This window comes from Lathamus discolor, chromosome 7 (genome assembly GCF_037157495.1).
Source record: "Lathamus discolor isolate bLatDis1 chromosome 7, bLatDis1.hap1, whole genome shotgun sequence".
In the NCBI taxonomy this organism is placed as follows: Eukaryota; Metazoa; Chordata; class Aves; order Psittaciformes; family Psittacidae; genus Lathamus; species Lathamus discolor.
Window position 1 is genome coordinate 659990 of NC_088890.1, and position 20421 is coordinate 680410.

At 55.2% G+C, this 20421-nt stretch overlaps 1 protein-coding gene across 2 annotated transcripts; it reads left to right on the forward strand.

The window, feature by feature from the left end:
- The first annotated feature begins 939 nt into the window (after positions 1-939).
- On the forward strand, positions 940-20078 carry COPG1 (COPI coat complex subunit gamma 1). Of its 2 annotated transcripts, none has more exons than XM_065687523.1 (24): positions 940-1150; positions 4830-4882; positions 5639-5719; positions 5835-5906; positions 6239-6318; positions 7140-7215; positions 7369-7461; positions 7796-7882; positions 8006-8163; positions 8753-8886; positions 9597-9664; positions 10405-10593; positions 11035-11130; positions 12449-12692; positions 13051-13126; positions 13462-13565; positions 13673-13798; positions 14230-14298; positions 14640-14782; positions 16060-16231; positions 17180-17277; positions 18521-18659; positions 19226-19324; positions 19796-20078. In XM_065687523.1, the coding sequence occupies exons 1-24, from the start codon at positions 1123-1125 to the stop codon at positions 19924-19926; spliced, it is 2616 nt and encodes an 871-aa protein (XP_065543595.1). In that variant the 5' UTR covers positions 940-1122; the 3' UTR covers positions 19927-20078. The 2 variants fall into 2 exon arrangements, with proteins under 2 accessions (XP_065543595.1, XP_065543594.1); XM_065687522.1 differs by lacking the exon at positions 940-1150 and adding an exon at positions 2177-2235.
- Positions 20079-20421: the final 343 nt, after the last annotated feature.

Below are 20421 nucleotides of genomic sequence, written 5' to 3' on the forward strand. Positions count from 1 at the left end.
TGCCAGCAAGAGCTTGGAAGGGGCTGAGTCACCAGCAGCTCCCAACAGCCTCCGGAGCTGGGGACGGAGCCAAGCTGATGGGGCAGGAGACCATCAGTGCTAAAGAGCTGCTGCCGGGTCTCCCCAGAACGAGGAGGGGTGAGCATGGCTCTGTGGAAGGGGCTCATCCGGACAAAGCCAGCCCGCTGCCACTAAAGGGGACAGGGAGACAAGCATCGCCCTGGCCCATGAGCCCAGCTGCCAGGAGAGCTGCTCCCGGGAAGAAGGGCAGGAAGGTGTCTCTGTCACTGGATGTCCCCACTCACATCCTGAGCACCCTGCTCGAGCTGGCCAGAGAGAAGGAGCTGCAGGCCAAGGCGGCTGCCAACGCCGAGCTGATGGCCCGGCTTGGGCGCAGGAGGTGACCTGCACGGCCAGGGGTGGAGCCGGCAGCAGGGCTGCCGGGAGCCATGGACTGAGGGGTGCCATTGGGGTGCCATTGGGGTGCCATCGCTATTCCTGCAGGTTGCTGCGGGCACAGCACCTCGTCCCCACGGAGCAGGCGTCCGTGGCACAAGCAGCAGCCACGGGCAGGGCTTGGTTTAATGACTGTCCCCTCGGCACCACCAGAGCAGGTACAGCCGGGTTTGCCTTCGCTGAGCACAGCTGGGTTCAGCCCCAGGCGCTGCCGGGTTCCTGTGCCTGGGTCCCCGCTCACCCGGCACTGGGGTGTCTCCAAGGGGCACATCCAGCCGGGCAGGTTTCCCACATCCCGCCTCTCCCTGGGTGGCTGCAGCACACAACATCCTCCGTGAGCCCTGGCACCGGTGCTGGTGAATGTGCGCGATTAAAGGCGGCATCAAACACGACTTGTTGTGGTTTATGGAGTCGCAGAATCCTAGCCTGGTTTGGGTTGAAGGCACCTTAAAGCTCCTCCAGCTCTAACCCCTGCCACGGGCAGGGATCCCTTGCGATACAGGAGGTTGCTCCGAGCCCCGTCCAACCCGGCCTGGACACGGTGCTGTGCTGCCGGCGTCACCGTCTTCACCGGCGCTGGGAGATAAGGGCAGCGGGAGCGGCCCCCGTGCAAAGTACAGCGAGGTGCGAGCGGGGCCGGGGCTGCGGACGCGGTGGGACACGGCCATGCTCTTCGGGGAGTACCCGCTGCAGGGTGAGCGCAGCCCCCGCGCCTCGGAGCCGGCCCCGGCTTTGGGCAGGGCCGGGAGCCGTTGGGGTGCCCCCACATCCCGTGTTGCGGTACCGGGTGAGGGGATGCGGCAGACACGGGCGGGCTGCGGTGCGGTGGTGCGATGGGCGAGGGGTCCTTTGCCTTCCTGCCTGCCCTGCGGCATGGGAGGTGCCCGGGCAGAGCTGGACCGCGGGTCTGTGGGTGCCGACGGCAGCGGGTACAGGGGGAGCAGCCAGCACCGGTGTCACAGCAGGGACGCTCCAGGGCGCAGTCCAGGGCACCAGCGCCAGTGCCCAGGAGGGGTTCTCCCCACTGCACCCCCTTGTCCCCCGGGGCACTGAGCCCCTGCCGGCATCCCCCCTTCCCGTGTCCTGCTCACTGCCCGTCTCCCCTCGCTGAGCCCCAGGGTGTCCCTTGGGGCCCCATTGTCTCCCCCGGTGCCCTCATTCCCTTCCCCTGCCCCGTGTCCCTCCAGGGGTCCCAGTGTCCCCTCCCAGTGACAGTGTGACGGCCCCTATGCTGTGTCCCCTCCAGCGTGTCCTGGTACCAGTTTATCAAGGTATCAGCATATCCCGCTACCGGTGTAACCCTGGTACCAGTGTGTCCCGGTACCAGTATATCCCGGTACCGGTGTATCCCTGGTACCGGTGTATCCCTGGTACCGGTGTGTCCCTGTACCAGTATATCCCGGTACCAGTATATCCCGGTACCGGTGTACCCCTGGCACCGGTGTGTCCCTGTACCCATGACCCCACCAATCCCGGGGCTCCCCCTACCCCCGCCCTCGCCTCTCCGCCAATCAGACCGCGCCGTTCCCAATCGGCCCCGCCCTCTCCTCCTATCAATGTCTCCCTGCGGCTCTCCGGGAGCTATGTTCCGGGGCAGGTGCCGCGGCTGCGCAGTGCGGCTCCGTTGACAGAGTGGCAGGAAGGGGCGGGGCAGGAAGGGGCGGGTGGCGGCGGAGGAGGCTCCGGTACCGGGGGTGCCACGGGGAGGGAGCGGCATCACCACCGGCATCACCGGCATCACCATGCTGAAGAAGTTCGACAAGAAGGACGAGGAGTCGGGTGAGGGGGCGCGGGGGAGCCGGGCTGCGAGGGGAGACCCCTGCGGCCATGGGGGGCTGCGAGGGGAGACCCCTGCGGCCGTGGGGGGCTGCGGCCGTGCTCCCGCTGCTGCAGCCCAGGCTGGGCCAGCCGCGGTGCCCAGCACGCCGAGGTTACCCGTGGGGTGGTGTAGCCCTGCTCGCGGTTGCCCAGCTCCCGGGCCGGGCGCTGAGGCGCGGTACAATCCGGTTTGCGTTTCTGGCACGCACAAGATCGCTGCTGCCTTCAGTGCAGCCGAAGGGCTGAAGCAGCGGAGGCACACAGAGAGGTTGCTCGCCCTTCCAAAGCTTCGGGCTTGAGCGGGGAGGGCAGGCTGATGTTCCATGGGGGTGCAGCTCAGGCAGAGGCGAGGCCAGCCAGGACAGTGTTTCCTTTCATCCTTGTGCCTGCTGCTGTTTTGTCTCCCTGTGAAGCTGCCTGCACTCCCTGTTCTGTGTGACAGAGCAGTGCCTCCTGGGCAGGCAGGTCCGGTGTAAATCCAGTGGTTGTTCTGTGGGACCCAGCTTGCTGTTGATTCAGTGAGCACTGAATGCTTTGCCATTGCTTCCCTCACCCAGAGCCTTCGGTCAGTCTTGGTAAGCGGAGAATTTAGTGGGGCGGCTGTTGACGGGGAATTGCGCTTGGCTTTTGTTTTGGGACTGTACCCATCTGTACCTGCCACACGCTTCAAGGTACTGGCGTTGCCTGTGCCCGAGGCTGGCAGGAGATGCACTTCCTTGTCTGACAGTGCTGACCCTTGTTGATTTTGCTCCTACCAAGCGCTCACAGAGCTCTCCTGCTGCTGCAGCTTCCGTGCTCTAATTCGCTGTTGCATTTTGTTGAGCAAGCTGCTCTAGTGGAAGGGGTTGCAACTGGAGGAGCTTTAAGGTCCACTGCAGCCCAAACCAGGCTGGGATGCTGGGATTTACTTCTCATCCTATTTCTGCTGTCTCAGATGAAGATTCTTAGCATTTACTGTGCCTGCCTTTCTCCTGTGGCTGTGTATGTCCGAAACGTACAGCCTGAGTGCTTGTCGTTCTTGGCGTTAGATGGAGCGTGTCATCCCCTAATATACAGACCTTGTGTCCCTGTTTGTCCCACATGAGGGTTAACAGGACTGGCTTCCTGTTGAGGTGAATGTCCACTTAATTGGCTCCTGTGTCTTTGTTCTCTTTATGTGGATGAGCGGCTTCCACTGGCTCTCAGCAATGCACTTGGAGATGTTATTTTGGGCACACAATTGCTCCCAGGCCCTTGCTTGGTCCGTGCCTGTTCCCGGTTGTTGTTAATCACCCAGTGCGAGGTGGCTGAACCCAGCCTCTGCTTCCTGGCATCCTCCTCCTCTGACGGAAGGGTGCTCTGACACAGGGTGCTTGCGAGGACCGAGAAGTGCGGTGTATTTCAAGCCCCTCAGTGCTGTGACAGATGATGAGGTGACGCTCTGTTGCTCATGCCTGATTTAGGGGTCGTAGATGTGCTGGGCCTTGGGAAATGCTGTTCTGCTGGGCAGGTTTGGGGAGCATGTTGACATGTTTCTGCTAGAACGGGCTCCTATTCACACCAGAGACCTTGGTTTTGTCCTTCCCCTTGTTTCTTCTTTCCTCAACCCCACGTAAGTGTCTGCTTTGTCCAGCTCCCGGCTGCATTTGCAGACTTCCCCTGCGCCAGAGGAGGGCAGTTTATGATCTAGGAAGGAGCCCGAGTGCAGACTTGTTGCCTTCCAGTGGAAGCTTCACTCGTGCAAAGCCTCCTGGCACCAGTGTAGGGTGCTTCAGGCCTGGGTCAGGCCAGCGCTGGGCGCAGGAGCAGCAGATCAGGCTTGTTACGTGGTGGAGCAGTGCTGGAAATCGCTGCATTTTGTCCAGGGCCAGGCGGAACGCGGGGACTAATTGAAACCTGCTTCTCCGTAACTGCCAGCTTCTGAAAGGCTACAGCTCGAGAGGCTGAGGAGCCAAGCTGATAGAGACCGTGCAGGGTGATAGCGCTTTCCCCTCTGATTATCTCATCCGTAATTTGTGAGGGGGTTAATTATTTAATAGCGTTTGTTCTGTTAAGTGGAACAATGGAAGTTACTCTGGGCCCAGGCTCGCTGGTCCGTTCTCTTGTTCTCCTCATTAGAGATAGAGCCAAAAATACTTTATTGATGGCTTCCTGGTTGGTCTGTAAGGGAGGGCTAAAGCCCTCCTGACTTGACAGCCTGGCAAGTGATGCCTCCCCTTGCTGAGCTTTTGTTTCTAAGCCTTACTGATGCTCTAATATCAGCAAGCTCCCAGCCCTGGGCTGCACATAGGTCTTTGGGGATAGCAGTGGAGCAGTTACTTTCCAGCTGATGAGTCTACCAGGTTCATGACTAGCAGGGGACGGCAATCAAAGAATGTCCTGTCTACCCTGCCTCCCCTAACTGCTATGAGGACATGCAATGAATAGGACTTCGAAGAGGGAGCTCTGGTTGCTTGGTGTTCATGAAGAAAGTTATCCCCAAACCCTCGCTCTGTTTCTAAAGCATGCGCATGGTTAGAAAGTTGCTCTCCCATAGCACTATCCCTGGAAAGAGCTTTACTCCCTCTGTTTTGCAGGTGGGGGCTCCAACCCGTTCCAGCACCTGGAGAAGAGTGCAGTGCTGCAAGAGGTAAACCTGCAGGAGCTCTCCTCTGTGCACCCCTTTGTGGATGGAGTCTCTCCCTCTCTTGAGTCAGTCGCTGGAGAGCTTCAGCAAGGGAGGGGGTTTGTTACAGTCCTGCTGAAAGAAACGGGCAGTGCTCCCATTTGTTCTGGTTTTATTGTTGGAGGGAAGGGAGAAGGCAGGAACGGTCTCTAACAAATTAGACACTGTGAGCTATAACTGGTGATGAAATGAATAAACTTACCTGGGAAAGCTCACCCTAAACCAGCAAAGTTGGGAAATTGGCCTTGGGTACCCCAAGTGCCTTGTAGGTGACAAAGTTAACGAGTAGGGTGTGAGTGGTTACTGAGTAATCTGTGGATGTGCTCTGAATTGCCTTTCTGCTTAACAGCAGATGAACTTCTCGGTCCCCAGCCCCTGCTGTTTGTGTTGTCGCTTTGCTTGTGATGTTGTGAATGGTGCTGGCTCCTGTCAGCCTCGCAGGGCTCATGTGCATCTTTCACATAGCCAGAGCTAGCACACAGGCCAGACTGGTGGGAGGGAAAGTGCGATGAGGATCTGGCCTTTAAACCTTAATTGCACTTGGATTTGCAATGCCAGGCTGTACACAGAGCTGTTTAGCAGGAATTAAGGAGAATCTGATCCAAAGTCATTAAGGATCTTGCCATACCTTGTGTTGTTTGTATTGGTGGCCAGGACCAGACAGGATGGTGTTTGTGAGGGGTACTGGTGCCAGCAGCCTTGTCTGTGCTTTGTTTCCAGGCACGAGTGTTTAATGAGACTCCCATAAACCCACGAAAATGTGCTCATATCCTCACCAAGATCCTGTATCTCATAAACCAGGTAAGGCAGAGAGAATCCACACCTATAGAATCTCCACCTATAGAGACACATGCAGCAGGCCCAAAGCTGGTTATGATAACTGGGATTTCCTTCCTTCATTCCAAACATCTTCTAGGGGGAGCACCTTGGTGTCATGGAAGCTACAGAATCCTTCTTTGCTATGACCAAGCTGTTCCAGTCCAATGATGTAAGTCTGCTTGGTTTTTTTTGCTGTATTTGCCTGATGGGATAAGCTGTCAACAGTGTCTTTTTCAGCCTGGAGATGTGTGTTTTCATACAGTCCACATTTCCATCCTGCCTGGAGCTGCCTGATCTGGGTGGGAAGGGTAGAATGAGGAAGAGGTGCTTTGTTAATCAGTATGGGGCTTGCCCATGTTTTACACACTGGCACTGGGGTTCTCTGATGATATCAGGTTCTTCTTGATCTTCACAATAAAATCATGGAAGCAGGGAAAACTGAGATCCCTTCCTATCTGGGATCCTCTCGGCTGATGTCTGTCTTCCCTCTTTCCTTGTCAGCCAACTCTTCGCAGGATGTGTTACCTGACTATCAAGGAGATGTCTTCGATTGCAGAAGATGTGATCATTGTTACCAGCAGGTCGGTCACTGCACTTTTCTTACTGTCATGTTCACGTGCCCTCCAGTAGTGCCTGTCCAGCCTCTTGCAGATAACTTGTCCCTAAGCAGGGTGAGAACAGGGAATGCCCTTGGTGAGGTCTTTTCTTTTAAAAGAGGCCATTAAAGTACAGACACCGAGCTCCTCGTGAGGCATGTGAACTGTGCTGTGTCCCCACATCCCATGCCCATGGGTGTTTGGATGGTCTCTTTTGATAGCATGGTATGGCAGCACTGATGGTTTCTCCCCTTTGCCAAAGGCTGTTCCATGAGCTCCTACTTCCCTGTCTGGATGCCTTGAAGCTTTTAGTAGATGTCTGGCAGAAATCCCAAGGCTTTCTGCAGGTAGACAAGGGTTTGCTGCTCCTCGAGCAGCACAGGGTGCAGCTTCACCTGGGAGCAGAATTCCCTGTGAGTTGTTCCTGAATTGCTGATCATCCCACTGAAAGGCTGGTGTGGGGAGACAGGAGCCTAAGGGTGTGAGCCAAGTGCTGTGATGTGATGAACTCCCATCCCTTCACAGATGGTCTCACACTGACCAGGACCCTGTGGAAAGGGCAGGAATGGGCCTTCAGTAATGCAGGCAAATGCCTCAGTGGTATCTGTGTGTGTGTGCTCTGGCTCTGCTCGGTGCTCAGGAGCCCGCACAGCCTGCTGCTGGGCTTGGAACCAGAGTGCTGGCTTTTCCTCCTTCCCGAGCTGCCTGTTGGCACTGAGCTGTGGTGCTGGCTGCCTGCTGCTCTGTGTGCACTGTGTGAGCTCCGCTCAGGAGCGCAGCGCTGAGAGCTTCCTGTTTCCAACCAGCCTAACCAAAGACATGACTGGGAAGGATGACAACTACCGTGGCCCTGCTGTGAGAGCGCTCTGTCAGATCACTGATGTAAGTGCTGCTGTTCCCTCGGGCAGCCCTGGGCCCTTCACTTTCCCTGCTTCCCCCCATTCCACCTCCCACTCTGCTTTTCATGCCTGTGCATCTCCCCTTTCACACTCCCGGTGGTTTTCCCTCTCAGCTGTGGTTTCCCTCTCCTTGCAGAGCACCATGTTGCAGGCCATTGAGCGCTACATGAAGCAGGCCATCGTGGACAAAGTGCCAAGCGTGTCCAGCTCTGCTCTGGTGTCCTCCCTGGTATGTACTCCCTGCAGGGTGACCCACAGGGACACTCGGGCTGGGAAGTGTTTGGCTGTGGTGGGGCTGGAGATGTTGGGAGTTTCAGGGTGTCACTGCTGCTGCTCCTCCTTTTGTGAACTAAGGGACTGGCACTGACTTTGTGGGAGATCATGAGCCTCTTGAGGCCGCAGCCATAATGGCCGGGTCTCTGCATTCTGATCCCTCACTCTTCTATAAGGTGCTGCCAGCAGCACCCTCATGGGGGAAGGCTCGTTGATTCTTACCATGAGCTGCGATTCCTAACACTTCCTCCGTCCTGTCATGGATTGTCTGTGGCTTTGTCTCCCCCCAGCACCTGCTGAAGACCAGTTATGATGTGGTGAAACGCTGGGTGAATGAGGCTCAGGAGGCAGCTTCCAGTGACAACATCATGGTGCAGGTGGGAAACCCTTCACCAGCACGGGGAATAGCAAGCAGTGGGTGGGAGCTGCCAGTCTGTGCAGCAGAGGATGAGGGGGGCAGAGCACACCATGGGGTTGTGACAGGCTCTTTCCCTGTGCAGTACCACGCTCTGGGCTTGCTGTACCACGTGCGCAAGAACGACCGCCTGGCCGTCAACAAGATGCTCAGCAAGTTCACACGCCATGGCCTCAAGTCACCCTTTGCCTACTGCATGATGATTCGAGTAGCCAGCAAGCTGCTGGAGGAGGAGGCTGGCAGGTGAGGGGGCTCTGCTGGGGGCGTTTCTTCAGGTCCTGGTTCCATCTCCTCTTGCGGGCTCACTTGCCATCTCATCAGGGCAATTATTTCTCTCTTTGAAGATCAGCATGCAGATTCTACTCTGCTATTATGAAGGATGCTTTTGTGGTAGTTGTGAGATGGCTTCTATGAGTCTCTGTGCTTGCACACTGAGTACTTTCTTATTTGTTTGGACTGTTCTGCATAGCTGTTCTTTAGTGAGATATCCTATCTCATTTGGTCCTCTGTAATTATTTGGCTGCCATGTATGCAGCGTGGCTTCCTGCAGGATAAGACTTGTGGTGTGGACAGTCAGCTCTTGGTGTGTGAGGGATGAGGGAGATCCCCTTCAGCCTGTAAGGCAGAGGGTGCCTTCTCTGAAGGCAGCCTGACTTCCAGCCCGAGCACGCTGCAAGTGTGGTATAATGACCACTGCAAAATCCAGGGATAGTGGATTTGTGGTTGCTTTTACCTTCCCACAGCCTCTGGAAACTGCCTGTTTGCTGCTGGGTTCTTTATTTCTGTTAGCACCTTTGGTTTAACTCACTCTTGTGGGGTTTTTGTGCCTTAGCCGTGACAGCCCCCTGTTTGATTTCATCGAGAGCTGCCTGAGGAACAAGCATGAGATGGTGGTCTATGAAGCTGCATCTGCCATTGTGAACCTGCCCAACTGCACGGCCAAAGAGCTGGCTCCGGCTGTCTCGGGTAAATGTGGCCCTCAGGGTGAGGGGGCTGTGAGCCTGTGGTGGTGACACTTCCAGATTGCCCCAGAAAACAAGGACCTTGTGTAGTTTCAGGCTTGTAATGCTGCCCAGCCGTTTATTGCTTTATGCTGCTGCTGAGCGCCTGTGGTGTGTGTGAATAGCTTTGCTCCTGTGAAGGTATTTGCCTGGTGTGTTCAAGTGTTGGCTACTGGAGGGGTCTTGAAACGAGGCTGAATTCTAACTGATAAATCTCCCTGAGTGTAACTGTGCAAGAAGCCAGAGTGTTGGGGTCCTGCCTTCCCAGCTCAGTCCAGTCCAGATGTTCACTGAGCTGGGACTGTTGGCAGGGAGGAGGCTGTGTCAGCTCTCACCAGGAGGGTGCCCCTCATGGACCAGCCCTGAGACAAACATGGGAATGGGGAGCAGTGTTTCAAACTGATCAAAGATTAAAGGTGATGGAGCTGGCTGTCCTGCGAAGGACAGCAGCACTGTGGGAACAGAGGGATGTGGGTAAGAGCAGGCTGTCGTCAGGGATGTGTGGCAACGGGGACAGTGGGGAGGAAGCTGGTGAATTCCCAGTTGCTGCTTAAGCATGCTCCTGGTTGTCTTGTGCTTGCAGCTGTCTCTGTTGAAGCTCTTGCTGTAGGTATGAGCACTTGTCAGTACTGGATTGCCTGAACGTCTGCCTTTGTTGGTTTTCCCACCTTGCAGTTCTGCAGCTGTTCTGCAGCTCCCCCAAAGCAGCCCTGAGGTACGCGGCCGTCCGGACCCTCAACAAGGTAGGAGCTGTGAGAGGTTCCCATGTGCAGGGAGATGCAGAACTCGGGAGAAAGGGGTGCAGATTCTGTGATGATTTTGTGTGAATAACCTCTACCCTGGGCTGCAGCCTCACATTTCATTGCTTTTGGTGTGGAATAAAGCCTCAAAGAACACTTTACAGAAGGAGAGGGGGCAAAAAAAGGCAATCACTGTCACAGGTCTCTCAGAGTGTCTGTGGTCTTACGTGTTACTGCTTTCCCTTCTGAACTTGCCGTGCTGAAGGAGCTCCTTGTGAAACAGGGATCAAACCTCGATGCCGCTTCCTGTGTGTGCTGTGACAATCCGTGCTGCAGCCTTGCCTTTGACCCCATGAGCTCTAAAGAAGAAACAGGCAGACTGTCGGTGTCTGTAACTGCTGTGCTTCCGCCCACCGAGCTGTTCTGCACAGCAAGGCTCGCTCCGGTTTTGTGGAGAGCTCAGAGCTTTCCTTTCATAATATGTAGAGGAGAACAAGTTAAAAATAGCAAAAGATTGTTTATTGCTATTGCTTCTCTTGCAGCAAGAGATGCAGGTCTGCAGGAAGAACTAACTGGTTACTTGAACCTCAGCTTAGTTGCTGTTTGTCTGAGAGGATCCTCATGTGCAGTCTGTGGCATTTATTTTCCAGCAAGGGGTGAAAGCCCATAGAGACTTGGTGGGTTTTGCCAGCTGGGCCTTTTGCATCTCTTGAGTGATTTCCACTCTTCCTTCTCTGCTCTAGGTGGCCATGAAGCACCCATCTGCTGTGACTGCCTGTAACCTGGACCTAGAGAACCTTGTGACAGACTCCAACCGCAGCATTGCCACCCTGGCCATCACCACGCTGCTGAAGACTGGCAGTGAGAGCAGCATCGACCGGCTCATGAAGCAGATATCTTCTTTCATGTCAGAGATCTCGGATGAATTCAAGGTAAGGAAGGAGCAGGGAAACGCAGATTCCTGAAGAAGCTCCTTAGTTCTTGTCCATGTCTGTGGACCCTGGAACCTGCATGGAGCTGTGCCAGGAGCCACAGAGTGTTTGCAGTGAGGACAAAATGAGGCTGTCAGCCTAAGCCATACCTCGGTCACACAGCACCCGGCTCCAGAGTCACATGTGCTCTTCTGGGGAAAGCCCTTTGAGAATTAAATCTTTTTCTTCTTTCCTATGTGGGCTTTTGCTAGGGGCTGCTTTGTGCATAACAGCCAATCTCTTCCAGTCCCTAGGATTTTACAACCTGAGACTGCATTTGTTGGATAAGTAAAGGCAAACCCACAGTTTCCAGGCTGGGGACGAGCACAGAACTGTCACAATTCAACTGTTTTTTCCTGCCTGGTGAGACAATCCCTTTTCCCTTGCTCCCCTTTGCTGCAGGTGGTAGTGGTGCAGGCCATCAACGCGCTGTGTCAGAAGTACCCTCGCAAGCACGCCGTCCTCATGAACTTCCTCTTCACTATGCTTCGGGAAGAGGTACGTGTGCAGGACACTGCTTTGTGCTCCTTGTTGATGTGTGTGAGCTGCAGGAGTGCACTGGGGCCCTGTGAGAGCCCAGCTTTTATTGCACAGCACTTGGCAAGAGCCTCTCTATAGGCTTGCAGCGAACCGGCAGCAGTGGCCAGCTGTGCACCATGGTCCTGTGCACAGGCATAGCTGTACTGTGGTTTTCATCCTTTGATTTTCCTGGGGGTTATTAGCTCTCAAAGCAAATGCAGGCAGCAGCAGATCTGTTGGCAGCCCGTCTGTTCCGCATCTGAACCAGCTTTCTTTTATACTTTGACAGCAAATTCCAAGAAGTTTTGTCTTGTACACAAAGATCTGAAAGCAACCTATTTATTGATGACATGGGAGCACTTTTGTTCTGTTCTCTGTGCTGTGGCAGTGGAGGGATCACGAGGACCTACAACCATTCTCTGCATTCAGTCAGACATAAATGGCAGAAAGGCAGCTTTGCAGAGGTTTGCTGAGGCTGTTTGTAACCCGGCTGACGTGCCTGGTGCACAGCTGGCACCACTGCTTGCTCTGACATCACTTCTGCCAGTTCCAGCCTCTTGTTTGGGAGCAAACCGGAGCATCTCATTTGCTCCTGTGACAAATGCGCCATTCTCCTTTCCCGTGTTTTCTGTGGGTGGACGGTATCATGCTGAACGTGGCTTCTCCGTTCAGACCATTCTGGTTTAAAGCTTTTTTAAAGCCCAAAGTAGCTTCAGAAAGATCCCCCAATACCCAGCACTGTGATTGGCAGAGGACAGTGCACTTTAATTCCCTGGTGTGTATTGAGGACAGTGGTAAACACTGTCTGAAGATGACTGGGCATTAACACACGTTGGGGTAGGGCTGTGCCTGGCAGGGATTGCTTGCCTGTCTTCCCACACTGATGGGGCTGTTTGCTGGGTCCTGCAGTGGCAGGTATGATCCTTAATATATTTCTCTCGTGATTCATCCTCAAATGTCTGGTGGGGTTTTTTCTCCTCCCATATGGCTGTTTTTGTGCACTGATTGTAGCAGCAGAGGATTTTGAAGGAGGTATAAGGTGAATGGATTCTTTTACCCTCTTGTTTTTCTTCACTGCAGCCATCCTGATAGGAGCTGCAAGAAAGCTTGAATGTTAGCTGAATACATCTCTGGGTGTAAATGGGGTCAGAGGTGGGGGCAGCATCACTGTCAAACACAGCTTAGAAGCAGTGAGTGTGAGGTACCTACTGAAGGAAGTGCTTTCCTGTCTGACCAGTTCAGAGTCTCTCAAACACTTGTGAGATTTCCAGCTGGGCAGTTCCCTCTTGCTCCTTAGGGTGGCTTTGAGTACAAGCGAGCCATCGTGGACTGCATCATCAGCATCATCGAGGAGAACTCGGAGAGCAAGGAGACCGGCCTGTCTCACCTCTGCGAGTTCATCGAGGACTGCGAGTTCACGGTGCTGGCCACACGGATCCTGCACCTCCTGGGGCAGGAAGGGCCCAAAACCAACAACCCCTCCAAATACATCCGCTTCATCTACAACAGGGTTGTCCTGGAGCATGAGGAAGTGCGGGCAGGTAAGAGGCAGGTGGGAAGCTGTCTGCCCGATGCTGGGCCTTCGGGAAATGGGGTGTGTGAATCCTCTGATCTGAGGGTTGTGATTTGCTCTAGTCCTGAGCAGATCTTTTTACATAGCAGAGATCCTGCAGCGGTGTTGATTGAAGAGGTGGCCTGCAGCTGAGAGTGGGGAGGGAGGTGCAGTGCCTCTGAAACCAGACAGGGCAGGTTTGCAGGCACTTTGCTGTGATACACCTGCCTCTTCCTAGTCACAGTAATGCATTGCCAGTGCTAGCATCTCTCATGTGGCATTTGTTCAAGGCCAGGAATCTTCAGCTGATTGCTTTCTAAAATCTGCTTTCGTGACTTGTGCTGCAGGTGCTGTAAGTGCGCTGGCCAAGTTTGGAGCCCAGAATGAGGAGATGTTACCCAGTATCTTGGTGTTACTGAAAAGGTGAGTTGTACCTCAGAGTTTCTCAACATCCTGGGGGAAAACCCCTGTTCACTGGAGAGCTTGTTAGCATCCGCATGCATGTCGAGCCTTTTGCAGCTCTGGATCTGAGAAGGTGCAGTGGGTACCTGGGATGGGATCACAGCTGCATTCAGCACAGCAAAGTGGAATGAAACCACGTGTGGCAGATGATTGCTGTTCTAATGCAATTACTGGTAGATCGGTGGCTGTCTGCTGTGGCATGTTCTTTCTGGCTCTGTAAAGTGACTTAGTCACCTGGATTCATTCACATGGACTCTGCTGCCTTGCACTGAAGGAAGATTTCCACTTTCCCTCAGGTGTGTGATGGATGATGACAATGAAGTGAGAGACAGGGCCACCTTCTACCTGAATGTTCTGGAGCAGAAGCAGAAAGCCCTCAATGCTGGCTACATCCTGAATGGTAATGCAGGAACTCCTCAAAACAAGGCTGTGCCTCTTCTCTGGCTTAACAGGTGACACAGAGCTGAACTGGCTGTGGTTTTGATGACCTGTGGGTTCTGTCTGCAGGGTTGACAGTGTCCATCCCTGGCCTGGAGAGGGCCCTGCACCAGTACACCCTGGAGCCCTCGGAGAAACCCTTTGACTTGAAATCCGTTCCTTTGGCAACAGCTCCTGTCATCGAGCAGAGAGCAGGTGAGGAGCAGTCCCTGCATGCTGGTCCAGCCTGCTGGTAATTCCCTTGCACTCCAGCCCTCAGACAACAGACTGCATTGGGCTCGCTGGGAACTGCTGAGCTCCATCCTGTTTGAATGGTGTGGGATTACATCTTCTGTAAAGACTGAGGCCAGCAAATCTGGTTGCTCCCACATTAATGTTTCGGTTTAGTCCAACTGCTAATAATAGTAATAGTTGGTAATCCCCCCTGGAGCTGCTGCAGTTCCAGAGGGGTTTAGGAAGCAAAATGCAGCTGCCTAGTCCCTAGCAAGATGAGAGATGAGCTCTTTTCCTTTCCTCAGCCAAATCCATCTCTAAACGTTGATCTGTTTCCTGATTCAGTTGCTTCTTGGTCTTCACCTGCACATCTTCTGGGGTTGGTTATTTATTATAAATGTTTTCCTTTTCAGAGAATGCCCCTGTTGCTGTGGCCAAACAGCCAGAGAAGGTGGCAGCAACACGGCAAGAGATATTCCAAGGTAAACTGATGCAAGGCCTCTCCTATGCCTCAGCCCCCTCTTGCTGAGCCTGCCCCAGTCCCTCTGCCTCCTGCCCTGCTCCTTTCAGAGTGACACAAAGTCCCCACTTTAAGTGAGCTGTTTGCTCCTGGGGTGGGGGTGGCTGCAGTTGTGTTCTTTGTCTTGTAATAGATGTGAGCAAAAGATAATTCTACCTTATTTTAAGTCCCTGGTGAGGGTTTATGGATGTTTGGATAGTTCCTTGCTGCAGCAGCCTCTGGCAGCTTTAACGCAGGCTTTGAAGGTGCTGACTCCCTCCTGTGGGTTTGGGAATGCAATGATTTCCGTGTCCTCTGTTTCAGAGCAACTGGGGGCCATCCCAGAGTTCCGGGGCCTGGGCCCACTCTTCAAGTCTTCGCCAGAGCCCGTTGCCCTGACAGAGCTGGAGACGGAGTACGTGGTTCGCTGCACCAAGCACACCTTTGTCAGCCACATGGTGTTCCAGGTGGGTGGCTCTGGCGTGCGGCGCTGCCAAGATGCTCAGAACCGAGCTCCTGCCTGGCTGAAAGCCCCACTGGGAAGAAGCAGCTCAGGGATATGTGTGTTCAGAGCCCGTCACTGCGAGGGGGAGCCCTTAGCTTCTCATCCAGTGCGCAGAGCCCCAGGAAGAATGAACTGGGGAGCATGTGTGTGGCTGGGCAATGCTTACGGGTACAGTCAGGTCAAGCACTCCATGGGGCTGTTCTCACTGGGCAGGGGAGCTGTTTTTATTCCTCAGGGTCCCCAGGCATGTGTTTTGGGCGTAAAAGAGTGAAACTCATTGTGTCTGAGAGGCTGAAAAGGGCACTCAAGAAAGGGATGTGGAGGGGAAAGCTCTTTGTTCTTGCGTTTTGGTTTAGCCTGTGTAGTTACTGGTGCTTCATGGCCTTGTCTGCTACACGTGAGATGTTAGGAGTGATGTGCCAGCATCTTTGCCTGGGCCTTGGGGAGATGGAGTCCTGCACCGCTGTGAGCAGCAAAGTCTTGTCCTTAGCCAGCTCCTTCCTCAAGAGCTCAGAACTGCTTACCCAGTCCTTGCAGGGACCGATCTTTGTTTCTGTTGTCCATCCACCAGGTGCAGTTGTGTGAGGTTAAGTGATGTGTCACTGCAGCCAGAACAAAGTCTGATCAGCAAGTTTAGTCTTGCTGAAACCATCGGGCTGCTGAAACTTGCTCAAACTGCCCCTGGTTTGAGCTGTGCAAAGGATCATCTGCTGTGGGGCACTGTGTCCCTGTAGCATCATGTGAGCAGATGCAGGCATCACAGCACCCACTGCTGTACAGCAAAGAGTTAACCTGAGAATTACCATGCTGGGCGAAAGAACAAAGTACACATAGAGGGTAAAGTTCCAGTTGGCTGGTGAAAGGAAACGGACAGAAGCTGACACATCCCTACCCTTGCTGAATCTGTGCTCCTGCCTGGCTTGCAGAGGGCAGCATTGGGTAGGTCGTTGGATGGCTCACTTTGTGGTGTTTCCCTTAAAGAAGAAGTTTGCTGGAGCACGGGGGTCCCCTGCCTGGTTTCAGCTTCTCCCCTGAAGCATTTAAAGGAGCCGTTGTCAGTCAGTGGCTCTGTGACTGAGCTGGCCCAGGAGCCCTGTGAGCAGCTGCTGATGTGAGGTGTGCTGCTGAGACAAGGAGCTGGGGCTCGGGAGCTGGCACCACGCTCCCGCTGCCAGAGGTGAGTGTCAGAACCACAGCGAGCAGCTTCAAGCTGTTGCTGCTCTCCCCTTCCCTCTTCAGTTTGACTGCACCAACACCCTGAACGACCAGATCCTGGAGAATGTCACTGTGCAGATGGAGCCCACGGAGGGCTATGAGGTCATTGGCTACGTCCCTGCCAAAACCCTGGTGTACAACCAGCCGGGAACCTGCTACACGCTGGTGGCTCTGTCCGAGGAGGATCCTACAGCAGGTGAGCAGTTGGCCCTCTCTGCTTGCCTGACATCCCCCAGTTAAGCGTACCCTGCTGCTCACCCCCACACGTTCTACCTTGCATCCGAGCCAGGTATTTATAGCCCGTGTGTGGGTGCAGCCCTGAGTGATGCTGAGCATGACTTCTCCTGCTGCCTGGGGCTGTCAGGCCTCCCTTCTCCTCTCCTGCTTCCCTTGTGCTGCAGTGCTATCGAGTCAGGCTGTGGGAGCTGGCAGATGAGTGTTCAGCTCTCTGCTGTCTCCTGTGCATGTCCTTTAGCTGGCCTGTTATGTTAGTGTGTGGGGAGCCTGGTATTTGTAAAGTGCTGCGGGTGCCCAGAGGCTCTGAGTAGCAAAGGGGTCTTTCAGACCACTGGAATTCCAGGGATGTCTGCATGGAACATCCCCTCATTTGTCACCAGCCAGAACCAGGCCTTGCCTGTGCTTTGGTCTCCTTGGTTTGTGTGCTGGGAGTGCTCACCTCTGCGTTGCTGCTGGTCACCCAGCAGTGCCCATCTTCGGGGGGACAGGTCATGGCTTCCTCTTTGCTGTTCCTCAGCTGCTGTGCGCAGTGCAAGGTGCTTTCATTTCAGAGCTGCAGCAACCACCCCTGGGTAAGGATCTTGCCTCTCCAGGAGGCACTGACAGGACCTGCTTAGTATTCTCAACACAACCTGAGGTTCATCAGTAGTAGCACTTGATCTGAGGGTTATGGGTTTGTACAACCATCATGAGCCTGTCTTTATCACTGTTTGCTGGCCTTCGTATTACAAATAAATACCTTGTCCTGGAGAACCGGAAACCATTGGAGAGCCCTTTGGGTCACTGGCTAAGCCTGTGCTGCTGACAGTGATGGGGAGAACCCAGCTCCCCAGATCTCCCAGCCCCTGTCACAGGGGAGCACAGGTCTGGTGGTAACTGAGCTTTGCCTTTGCCTCCCCACCTGCAGTGGCCTGTACCTTCAGCTGCATGATGAAGTTCACTGTCAAGGACTGTGATCCCAACACGGGTGAGACCGATGACGAGGGCTACGAGGATGAGTATGTGGTAAGGAGCTGGTCATCAAAGCTATTGCCACTGTCAGGGGTTTGTGATCCCTGCAAGCAGTGATGTGGCCCTGATACCGATGTGGGCAGCATCATGTGAAGAGGTTCTTGCTGTCTGTGGTGTCTGTCCCAGGGTGCAGGTGTGGGTTTGCTTGTTTGGAGTATCCTGATTGTGCAGGATGCCTGTTTTGGGAGGCCACGGTGTGTCCTCCCGGTTGGGCTGACTGTTCCCTAGGGGCTCCAGCAATTGCACAGTCGGGTTTGTGGAGGAAAGGGGCTGTTGGACATCTTCTGTTCCAAGTTGCTCTCCTGGTGCCACACTTGACTCCTGGTGGCTTTCCTGATACTAGGAGATTGCCATCCTTGCGCTTGCTCTGGGGAAGATGGGGCTTTCCCCCTTGCTCCAGCACGGACGCTGCAGAAACACCTCTCTTCCAGGCTTTGCCATTTTGAGGTGGGCTGGTTTATTACAAAGGAAGAAGCTGAACTTGTGCTTGGTCAGAACCTGGGACTGACTCACAGTGGATGGTGCTTACCCTTGGGAAGGGGAGGAATGTTGTGGCACTACCTGGGCTTGCCTGTTAGCTCCTGGGGCTGTTTTCTGTGTGTTCCCTGTAGCAGCTGTGCAGTGAATCACAGGGGGGGGGGGGTTTCCCAATGGAATGTGCAAGGTTAACCCCTCTTTGCTTCCCACCACCCACCAGGGCATTCGAGTGATACTCAAACTCTTCCAGCTCGAGCCAGGAGATTCTCCCTGCCCTGCAGGGGCTGCTGAGATGAGTGCAGGGGGTGCCTGGCCCGCTCTGCACTGAGAGCCCCTCGGTACCTGCAGCAGTTCAGCAGCCCAGCACCCAGTGTTAGAGGAGGGCAGGCATCTGCCAGTGCCTCGCTGTACTTCAGCCTACGCAAGGATAAACCAGGAGGGCAAACCAGAAGCTTAGTGCATGCCAGGGAAGCAGCCGCTGTGTCTGTGGGAGCACAAGCAGCTATCTCTTAGCTTTTGGGGTTTTTCCCTCTGTTTTGGACTTAGTCTGATCTGTGCCAGGCCAAGGCCTGTGCTCAGCGCAGGAACTGGCTCTGTAAACCCGGGAAGTCCCAGGCCAAGCGGGGCTTGCTCTGATGTGTCCGTGCGTGGAGCCCCTCTCCTGCATCCACCCGCTCTTGGGGCATCCGCTCTGAAGTCGGCTCTGCAGAGAGCAGGGTTAGGAAGAGCCGTGTTTCACCTGAACCCCTTCCACCACCAGCTCGAGGACCTGGAGGTCACAGTGGCCGATCACATCCAGCGGGTTCTGAAGCCGAACTTCGGAGCAGCCTGGGATGAAGTGGGAGAAGAGTATGAAAAGGAAGAGACCTTTACTTTGTCTGCTATTAAAACCCTGGAAGGTGAGGGGGGGTCTGAGCTCTTAATGTTCCTTCTGGCTCCCTTCAGCTCTCTCACAGGGAGGCTGCTGGGGCACATCCCTTCACAAGCTGTTAAATGCAGAGCTGCAGTTACTGTGATAACAAGTTAGCCTCAAAAACCCAAGAGTATTCTGGGTCCTATGGGGACCAGGCGGGACTATGGGAGGCAGGAGGGCATCTTGCACTCTACCGTCCCAGGCAGACCTTTCCTGAGGCCTTTCAGATCCCTCCTGAAGACTGTGTCTTCTGCAGGATGCCTCCTTCCTTCCGCATCCACCCTAGAGAAGCGAGCAGGCTGTGCAGGAAGGTGCACCCAGCTCCGCTCTGCTTCCTCCCTGGTCTGACTCATTCACTGTCATCTTTCTGTTGCGCTTTTGCTGCATCAGATACAGAACTGCGGGGGGGGGGGGTTGTTATGCTGCTTTTGCTTCCAAAAGCAAATACTGGCCAATGCTACATGTCCCTTAGGACATGGAGGGAGGGCTTGGGTCACCTCTGGGTGCTCTCTGTGTCCCTGTGGTGTGGAGCCTGTTCTGCTTCTTTCACAGAGGCCGTTAGCAACATCGTGAAGTTCCTGGGGATGCAGCCCTGCGAGCGCTCGGACAAGGTGCCGGATAACAAGAACTCGCACACGCTGTACCTGGCAGGTACCTGCGGGCTGGGGGGGTCACACGGGGCTGCCCACTGTGCTCCGGGGGGCAGCTGGAGGCTTGTCCTGCTGTGGGTTCTGTCTCTGGAAGCAGAGAGTAGGGGTTGGGATCAGCTCCAGCAAGGTGGGATTTGCTGTCTTTGTGATCTGTGGCATCCTCGGTCGGAGGATGCCTCGACCAAGGGGTACTGGAGCTCTGGGATGAGTGACTGGTGGGCACTGGGGGAGCCTGGGTCTCTTCTCGGCTGGGGTTAGTTCATTTCACACTTGGCTTTCAGGGGGCTCACAGCAGGAGCAGTCCCAGGTCTGCTCTGATGAGAGAGGGAAGCTGCTCAGGGGTCTCCCCTCCTGGGCTCAGCCGGGCTGCCGGGGGAAGCTGCAGTGCTCACGTTCAGGCTCGCAGGGCAGGGGAGGCCTGAGCTGTGCTCTCCCTCCCTGCTCAACCTCTCCCTCCCGCTGTCCCTCCCAGGTGTATTCCGGGGGGGCCACGACCTCCTGGTCCGGTCCCGGCTCGTCCTGACGGATACGGTGACGATGCAGGTCACTGCCCGCAGCGTGGAGGAGCTCCCGGTGGATGTGATCATGGCCTCGGTTGGATAAAGCCCCTCTTCCACGACTGTCCCGACACCGGACCCCGCGGGCATCGCTTCTGGCTGTGGCAGCAGCACAGGGGCCACACGCCCTGCAGCAGCTCTTGTGCTCTGTGCAGTGCGGCTGGATCGGGGCTGTCTATAAAATAACGGTGTTTTTAAGGCTCTGGCGTCACAGCGGGGTTTGTCTTGGCAGGGGAGGGGCGCTGGAGCTGGGGAGGAGAGGCCAGGCTGGGCTCTGACAGCCGCTTCCCAGCCCTTTGATGTCTTCCAGATAAACCCATCTCATCGGATCCCAGCGGCGTTTGGGTTGAAGGGACCTTAAAGCTCCTCCAGCTCCAACCCCTGCCCCGGGCAGGGACCCCTTCCCCTGGAGCAGCTTGCTCCAAGCCCCTGTGTCCAACCTGGCCTTGAGCACTGCCAGGGATGGGGCAGCCACAGCTTCTCTGGGCACCCTGTGCCAGCGCCTCAGCACCCTCACAGGGAAGAGCTTCTGCCTAAGAGC